This window comes from Corapipo altera, unplaced genomic scaffold, assembly GCF_003945725.1.
Source record: "Corapipo altera isolate COAL_440 unplaced genomic scaffold, ASM394572v1 296, whole genome shotgun sequence".
Taxonomy (NCBI): domain Eukaryota; kingdom Metazoa; phylum Chordata; class Aves; order Passeriformes; family Pipridae; genus Corapipo; species Corapipo altera.
In genome coordinates this window covers 24,652-33,721 of record NW_020885148.1, presented here as the reverse complement: position 1 = coordinate 33,721, position 9,070 = coordinate 24,652, and the positions used below count along the sequence as shown (strand labels likewise).

General features: G+C 54.1%; 1 protein-coding gene across 2 annotated transcripts in view; it reads right to left on the bottom strand.

Moving 5' to 3' along the window:
- The window catches only part of UBE2Z (ubiquitin conjugating enzyme E2 Z), a 10,447-nt gene extending 2,748 nt beyond the window's left edge, over nt 1–7,699 (bottom strand). For both annotated transcript variants that reach the window (XR_003532058.1, XM_027670178.1), the window contains exons 1-5: nt 7,627–7,699; nt 4,905–5,092; nt 2,928–3,039; nt 2,278–2,390; nt 1,740–1,830 (exon numbers count right to left, since the gene is read on the bottom strand). Coding sequence is in view for 1 of the 2 variants with exons in the window: in XM_027670178.1 (XP_027525979.1) it covers nt 1,740–1,830; nt 2,278–2,390; nt 2,928–3,039; nt 4,905–5,092; nt 7,627–7,692 (570 nt within the window). In the remaining variant the exon portion in view is untranslated. The remainder of the gene's footprint in view (nt 1–1,739; nt 1,831–2,277; nt 2,391–2,927; nt 3,040–4,904; nt 5,093–7,626) is intronic.
- Between the last annotated feature and the right edge of the window lie 1,371 nt (nt 7,700–9,070).

The following is a 9,070-nucleotide window of genomic DNA, read 5'->3' as shown; positions in this document are numbered from 1 at the left end:
ACTGTCCTTTTACCAAAAGGATCCTGAAAGAAAAGCAGGGATGAGCCCGTTAACACAGCTCATCTTCCCTCTATTCCAGCTGTGTAATAATTGTGCATAAACAGTCCAAGAATTCAGGGTCAAATCCCATCCCATCACCTCCCTGTCGTGGCAGAGGTGATGATGTTTTAATATTTTTTGATTTTTTTAATATATTTTTTGATATTTTCTGTTTGGGGAGTGTTACAGACCCGGGCAAAACTTCAAAGCAGATGAAAGGCCGAGCAGACACGGGCTGGATTTCGACTGCCAGCCTCAGGGAAGGAGATTGTCTCAAAGATTTGGTCCAGGGAAAACATTACAAATCTAAGTCTCTCAAATCCAGAGGCCAAAGACTTCACCACATGTCAAATTAGTGCTACAGAGCCCATCCAAATGAAAAGTATCACCATTCTCACCGAAATCAAGGCCCCAGCTGAGCTGTAGCCAAGTCAGGGGCACAAAGTCTTTGAAGTTTATTTAATATTTGCTGCTTTTATGCCCATCCCAGGCCAAAGACACGTTGCCAGGGTGAGATGAGGTGGTGGTGGGGTTTGTGCTGTCCTATCTGATGGGAATCTTTGGTACAAGCCCACATGTGGCCCCAGAATTAACAAAACAGCACATCTGGCAAGGACTCAACTGATACTGAGCCTGGGGTGACTTCATTTCAAATACTCATGAAAACAATGATATCATCTCTCCAGCACCTTGTTTTCAGGCTTCCTGTGCTACTGTTTACAAGTGAGCAGAAAACCAGGCATGGCACCATCCCCTCTGGGAACTGAGCACAACTCAGGGATCCTCACAAAGCCTGGGGAGAGCACTGAGCTCCTGCAAGGAGAAACCAGAGGGGGCCACACCAGACAATCCTCATGTCACCAAACTGCACCACACCCTCAGTTCACTCCTCCCTGCAGCTCCAAGTCAGGCACAGGCACTCCTCAGGGGAATTTCTCACTCCAAACACAACTCTCCTGCTTCGGGAGTGCTTCCAATTTATGAATTACACAGCACTGAGAGGAAAAAAAAAGGGCTCAGAGACACAAGATCATTAAATCAACCACCTCCATCTTTCCTTAGCAGTGGGATTTCTCAATGAGTCAGAGGAGAGGTGGTGGATGAGGGAGGAAGACACATCTGTTCATATGCAAACAGCCTGGCAATGTGGTCTGTAAAGTCTCCTTCCCTGCAGAAAGGAGCTCCAGGATTCCACCTGTCTGGATGTGTCTGTTGTATCATCCCTGTTCCTCCCTGAGCCACTCTGCACCTCCTCTGACAGAACAAGGAGTGGCAGAGAGAAGGTCTCATCTGCTGTCTGAGCAAAGGAGCCTCAGAGAAAGAGAAACTCTACCAGTGACCCAGCAGGAAAAGGCTGCACTGGAGTTCAGCTGCCACCAGCACTGGATAACCTGGATGTGAAAGCAAACTGCACCAGGGGAGAGCAAACTGTGCCACTGCCAGGGCTGACAGCAGCACCTGCTTGCCTGGAGAGTGTCTCAGGCCCAGCCCTCAGAAATCTGACAGCCTGGGAGATATTCTGTGTGTGCCCTCTGAATCTGGGGATGGCAGTGCTGCACCCACAGGAACCCCTCAGGTCTCAGTTCCGTGGTTGGCTCAAAGCTGGAGTGCAGATCTCCCAGATCCACCCCTGGTGCTGCACACTGTGGTCTGTCACCAACCACAGACCCCTGTCACCAGGGGAACTGGCTGGCACTCACCTGCATCGTTTGTCCTTGGAGGTACAGCCTCTCTTTACACACCCCTTCGTAGAAGTCGTAGTATTCCATGAAGGATTTCTCCATGACACCCCTGAACGCAAGGAGAGGGCAAACAATCAACACAACAACAGTCACATCACCCAGGGTCACCCCATCCCACTAGTTCCAGTTCCTGGAGTTGTCTGGGACACCCTGTGTGTGTCCCTCAGAGGGCACAGACAGGCAGGACAGAGCCAAGGAACTGCAGAGCCCTGCAGCTGAAGGGATGCTGCACGTGTTTCCACAACAGCTGTGCCCTCCTCCCTCCAGGATTTTTTTTCCCCAGAGGACAAGGCCCATTTATTCCCAAACCCAAGCCAGAGGATGCAGCCATTGTGCTCAGTAACAGGCCTTTGTCCTGGCACAGCTCCTGGGCACCACCCGGACCAGCCACCCACTGCAGGGGGGCACAACCTTGGCTGGGCCAGGCAGAGCAGCTCCCAGGATCTCAGGAACAGTTTATCCTGCTTCCCCCACCCACTTCTGCTCTTTTCCATACCTTAAAGGCTCGGGACAGGGACACTTCCCTTCCAGCATGTCACACACTGCCACCCTGATGGTCTCGTGCCGAATGCACTCGTTGTAGTTCTTGCTGTCCCCAGGGTGCCTCTCCTGCCAACACAATTCAGGCCAGTGAGTCCAAACCTCTGCAGTGGCTCTTCATCTCTCCCTCCTGAGCCTGCCAAGCTGCACTGGTGCATGAACCCCCAACAGCTCTGTGTGTGCTGAGCTGATTCACACAGCACAGGAAGAGCTGGCAGGGTCTGATGTCCCCCCCAGAGCCCTGGACTCGCACGGTGTGGAGACAAATGCAGTGAAAAGGTTGGCACAGAAAGCTGCCCCCCTCCAGGAGACCAGGAAAACCTGAGCAGTTTGGTTCCTGCAGGACAATATGTCCCAGGGAAGCCATTCCAGGAGTGGTGTAGCAGGGAAAGGAAGAGCCATCCCATCTCCCCAGCAACTCGTGTTCTTCCCTTCCCTCACACTCAGGTGAGCTCAGCAGCCTCTGGTTCAGAGCTGGCTTGTACTCCCCCTCCAGCTCCAGCTGGGGAAGAGCCAAGCCACATCAACACCTCTTGATCCCAATTCCAGCATGGGGTTTGCCACCAGGAGCGAGGTGTGGAGGGAAGCTCCAGCTCCAAGTCTCACCTGCTCGAAGCCGGGCTCGTTGTGATAAGGGTTCTCAGTCATCAGGGACTGGATGGAGATGAGGACTGAGGAGATACTCTGAGCTGGGCTCCAGGCAGGCCCGGTCCAGGTGCTGGGGCAGCAAAACAGAAAAGCAGCAATTAATGAACCAGGCAGGAGTGGTTCAGGGAGCACCATCCCTGCACCAGCAACGCTCACAAACCACACCTGGACCCCACAGAAAGGCACGGGAGGAGAAAGAGCTGCCACAGGTAGAACAGCACTGGACACTGAGGGAGTTTTCAGGGACAAAGTAGCTTATTCTCTCAGGTAAATGAGTATTTTGGCTTGAGCACCACAAGGCTGACAAACCTCACTCCACTAAGAGACACGGGAATCACAGGGGAGCAACAGGGAATTCTGAAGCTCTGGCTGTCATCCCACTCAGCAGCCTGGAGCAACCCAAGCTGCCAGCACTGTCTCAGGTCAGGAATAACAACTCCTAAGAACTGAAATCTGATTTTCCAGGCTCAAACAGGCCCCATCACTCCTGCAGCCCTGCAGACTCCCAGCACAAGCACTGCCCCAAAAGCACGAGCTCATGGGAACGAGGTGCTCGTCTCACACACGGGGCAGCAAAACCCTTGGCACTGAACAGCATCAGCAGAAAAAGCTGTTCTGCTGCTTGCCCTTAATATCCCAGCTCCAGCTCCAGACCTGCCTCCCTGTGAGCTCAGGGAGGATGTGCTGACCCACATATCCTCCTCCTAAATCCTTTTATTCTCGGTTCCCTCTGCGCTTCCCATCCCTGCTCAGGCCCAGGCTCTTTGTTCACTCTTCAATAATTCACCTTTCCTGCTGCAGCTCCAATTGCAGGAGCCACAGGGCAGCTGCTCTGGGAGCTGCTGGGCATTCAGGCCCCTCAAACAGGGGCATGCCCTGCATGTCCTGGCCACTGGCAGGTGTTGGCATCCAGCTCGTGGCCCAGGAAGGCTCCTGCACTGAGGGAGGTGTTTCCCAGCAGGATCCATCTCCCTGCCAGGATCCATCAGCTGCTGGGACCAGCTCTGGGGCATGGCCACAGCACTGCTGGAACCATCCCAAGGAAGGCAGTTTTACAGCCACACCAGGACTCAGATTCCTGGTGGGTGTTCATATCCCTATGGTAATTCCAGCTGTTGCTGCCCCTTCTCTTGGAATGGTTTGGGTGGGAAGAGACCTTCAAGCTCCACCTCATCCCACCCCCTGCCACGGGCAGGGACACCTTCCACCAGCCCAGGTTGCTCCAAGTTCCACCCAACCTGGCCCTGGACACTTCCAGGGATGGGGCAGCCACAGCTTCTCTGGGAAACTCTTTGTTCAACCAGGACTTTCCCGTGTTTAAAACTCCAGCAGGTGAGGAACGAGGATTGGCAGCAGTGGAGCCTGTTGGAACAGGCAGCACAGGAGCTGTGCTTTTAACTCATCCCACCCACAGCTCAGCCCCACAGCCTCAGTGGAGGTGGAAGCCCAGAGCAGTCAAATGGCTCTCAAGGAACTTCTTAGCAGCTTTTTCTTTTTTTTTTTTTTTTTTTAATTTGTTTTATTTATTTATTTTTAAGCCCATATGGAGAGAGGAAATTAAAACCACAAAAACCTACATTTAAACAACATTAAGGACCAGGCTGGAAAGTGCAAAAGCAGAGGAAGTGCAGTGCTTGGTCTGAGGGTTTGCAAGGGGAAGCAGGAGAAAAAGCAGCAAAATCCCCTGAATTTTGTGCTTCACTCTCTCCATTCTCAGGTGCTTTCAAAGGCAAGTGAAACCCCTATTTCAGGAGAGGGATTTGTGCTGCTTTATGACTCTGACTCTGCACACGACTCCACAGAAGCATAAAGATGCACCCAAGCACAAGTCTGGGGGCAAGACCGGGGCCCGACGGGCAGAGAGGGAGCACGAGGCAGAACAGGGCCCGCAGCCACCTCCTGATTCCCAGGAAAAGAGCCAAAGTCTCCTCTTACCCCAGAATACTCAGGCAGACTTTCCCATTGCGGTAGAAGTTGGGGTTAAACCTCACTGTGTTATTTCCCGTTGTCATCAGTTTGACCCGGGGTGGGTGGATGGGATAATCTGGAGGACAGCGAAACAGGAACAAGAAGAAACCCCCTTCATAAGGCGTGTCAAATGGGCCTGTGATCAATGCATGAATCTGCAAAACAAAAGCCCGGCTTGCGCTCCACGTCCGCTGCCACCGCGTCCCAAAACCGCTGCCACCGCGTCCCAAAACCGCTGCCACCGCGTCCCAAAACCGCTGCCACCGTGTCCCAAAACCGCTGCCACCGCGCCCCAGCCACTGCCATGGTGTCCCAACCACTGCCATGGTGTCCCAACCACTGCCATGGTGTCCCAACCATTTCCATGGTGTCCCAACCTCTGCCACAGCATCCCAACCACTGCCACAGCATCCCAACCACTGCCACACTGTCCCAACCATTGCCACGGTGTCCCAACCTCTGCCACAGCATCCCATCCTCTGCCACAGCATCCCAACCACTGCCACAGCATCCCAACCTCTGCCACAGCATCCCAACCTCTGCCACAGCATCCCAACCATTTCCATGGTGTCCCAACCACTGCCATGGTGTCCCAACCTCTGCCATGGTGTCCCAACCTCTGCCATGGTGTCCCAACCTCTGCCACAGCATCCCAACCTCTGCCACAGCATCCCAACCACTGCCACACTGTCCCAACCATTTCCATGGTGTCCCAACCTCTGCCATGGTGTCCCAGCCTCTGCCACAGCATCCCAACCACTGCCACGTGTCCCAAACACTTCCACGGTGTCCCAACCACATTGTCCCACCCCCCCTTCCATGAGACCCACCCACACCTTCCACCAGCCCAGGTTGCTCCAAGCCCCATCCAACCCAGCCTTGGACACTTCCAGGGATGGGGCAGCGACAGCTTCTCTGGGAAACCTGGGACAGCCCCTCTCCACCCTCCCGGAGGAGAATTCCTTCCCAATATCCCATCTAAACCAATTCTCTCTCAGTTTAAACCCATTCCCTGTGTCCTGTCCCTCCATCCCTTGTCCCCAGTCCCTCTCCAGCTCTCCTGGAGCTGCTTTAGGCCCTGGAAGGGGCTCTCAGGTCTCCCCGGAGCCTTCTCTTCTCTACTCCAGGTGAACCCCCCCAGCTCCCCCAGCCCCGCTCCAGAGCAGGGGGGCTCCAGCCCTGGGATCCTCTGGACTTGCTCCAACAGGTCCGAGTCTTTGTTGTGTTGGGAGCCCAGAGCTGGGTGCAGAACTGCAGGTGGGGCCTCACCAGAGCAGAGCAGAAGGGTGGAATCCCCCCCTCACCCTGCTGCCCACACTGATGATGAGCCCAGGCCTCTCCACCTCAAACCACACAGAACCACAGCTCAGGTGCTAAGCTGGGCTTAAAAAAAAAAAACCCACCAGAAATATTTCAAATATGAAAAAAATAATCTAATTTTAGAAAGAAAAAAAAAATTCAGAATTTCTGCCAAAACTAGAGCATTCCTCAGCTTTCTGTTCTCCTGCTGATTTGGTCTTGTTAAAACCAATCGCTCGACTTCCTCTGCCAGGATCTGAAATTAAGACCCTATTCTGCCTCTGCTAATTACCCTCCAAGATCCCAGATTGTATACCAGGAAATCTATTCCCCTTGGGCTACTGAGGAAGCTTTACTCCCCCAGTGATCCAAGTTAATGATCCTCTTCCCTCCCCAGGATTTCAGTCCAAGGCCCCGAGGCTGGAATTCTACAAACCCATCATCCTGTGCCAAGGCATTTTGGCACTCCCTGCAGGGAAGTGCCCCAGGTGGGAGCTGCCTGTGCCCAGACACTCCCTTTGTGCTCCCTCCAAAATCTCAGGGGCTCTAATTCTCCCGTGGGGGGAATTTGGGGATGCCACATTTGCCAGGGGGGGTGGGAGAAGTGCAGGACAGGGCAAACCAAAGGAGCCTCTCCCAGCACTCAGAGCCCAGCCCAGGGAACACTGGCTGGAGAAGGGGCAGCACCACCAAAACCACGCTGGATCAAGAGGTTTGAGCAACTTCTGCCTCCCAGCTGACCGGGAATTCCGGGAATTCCAGGAATTCCCAGTTCTGGAAAACCCTGAGAGCCTGGAGGGGAAGAATGAGGGCAGGAGAGGGAGGCTGTGGCCAGGCCTGTCCCCAGAGGAGCCTGTGGGATCCTGGCAGGCAGCTCCAGTCTATCCCAGCAACCCACATTTCCCTGCCAGCTCCCAGCAATTCCCACTTCCAGGCTCCAGAGGCAGATTAGAGCCACTCCAGCCCTTTCTGTCACCAATGGACACCCTGACTTCCAGCTGCTCTGAGAAGCCCCCCCACAGCCACCAGTTTTCCACAGAGCTCTCCCTTCTTTGGGATGTTCCACTCATTGTTTTCAAGCATCAGTGGGATGAAACAAGCTGGATCAGCACTCCCAGTGTCCACCAAACCAGAGCTGGGTTATCCATGGAATCTCCTCAGCCCACCAGGACGGCACCTCTGCACAGAACCACTTTCCTGGGGAGCCTCCTCCCATTTTAATGCATCCCATCCCAATGCCACCAGGAAAACTGGAGCCCTGTGCTCTTGCAAGGCTCACCCTGACTCCTCTCAGAACACCAAGGGAATATTCCATTTGGGAAACCCTCCCAGCAGCCATGGACACAACACACAGAGCAGCAGGGAGCTGAACCAGCTCCAAACCTCTCACCTTGGTCATGTCGTGGGGATCAGGCACAACAAACATTCCTGGGGGTGGTTCCTTGTAGATGGACATGATATCCCTGAGGAGAGGAAAGAGGAATTAGTCCAGGTGGCCCTTGGTGGGTCTGGGTGACAAATCCCTGCACAGGTGTCAAGGGACAGACTTTGAAGGTGGAAACTTGTCATTTGTAAGGAGACAGACGGTTTTCCCTTGGCTCTGACAGTTTTCTGGATGAGTTCCTTCAATTTATCCCCAAAAATCGCTGAGGCATTTCAGGAGCAGCAGTCAATGAACCAGCACACCTTGATTAACTTGTGTTTCACCCCAGATCACCTCCAGCACGTCAAACTCCAGCCAGAAATCCCCCCCAGGGAGCTGTTTTCAAGTCCTGTGAGGTGAGGTTTGTTATTTAAGGGATAACCTCTCCCTCCTGAGGTTTTCCCTCTTCACACCCAGACCATTCACAGGATCCCTTTCTGTGCTCACTCATTTGTTTTCCCAAGCCATGACTCAACCACTTCTGGGAATGTTTTGCTCTGAGCCATTTGGGGTTAATGGATCAGGCAGAAGGTCCCAGAGCAGTCAGGGTGCAACACACCCCCCCAACCTGATCCCAACAGCCTCCCTTCTCCAAGAACTCAGCCCAAAATGAACCAAAACCCAACAAATCACCTACAACCCCGTGCAGCTGACAGACAAACTGCTGAATTCCATCACCCAAACCCTCTCTTCTCCTGTAATCAGAGCTGTGCTGAGCTTCAGGACAAGCTCCCACTCGACCTTCCTTCCCATTTGGGAAGGGACCAGAGCTCGGGGAGCTTTCGAGGTGAGGAGAGTGAGAGCAGCAGGAGAAGCCTCTCCCCTCCCTGCCTGCTCTGGGTTGGAAACTGCCCAAAAATCTGGAGCCATCTTTGGGAGACATTATCCAAGCTCCAGAACAAGGATGAGCAAGAGCCTGGCAGGCAGCAATTCCTGCTCTGAGGGAAGAGGAAGGACTTGTTGAATCAGCGCCAGCGTTTCCAACAACACCAGACCTTCCTGCTCCTTCTGGCAAAGGGGATCCACAGGTTGATCCAGGGGATCCCTGGAAGGGTCAGGGCACCCCACGGGTGGGCACTGGCAGGAAGGAGGAGGGTGAAGGGCAGGTTTGCTGTGAATATTTTAACTTGGTCACCAGGGAACCAAAAAATCTGTTCCCCTCCCAGATGTAACGGCACCTCCCAGGAGCTGCCAGGGATCCCGAGGGCAGGGTTAGGAGCTCTGCTGCCAAACCCCCCAGGGCAGCTGACAGAGACCCCGGGGAGTGGCACAGAGGGACCCCTGGGCTTGCAGGGGTGAGACCCACGGAATCCCAAACACCTGGGAGAGGAGATTCCAGGCCAGGAATTCCGGGAGGTCCAAGGCCAAGTTGGACGGGGCTTGGAGCAACCTGGGAGAGTGGAAGGTGTCC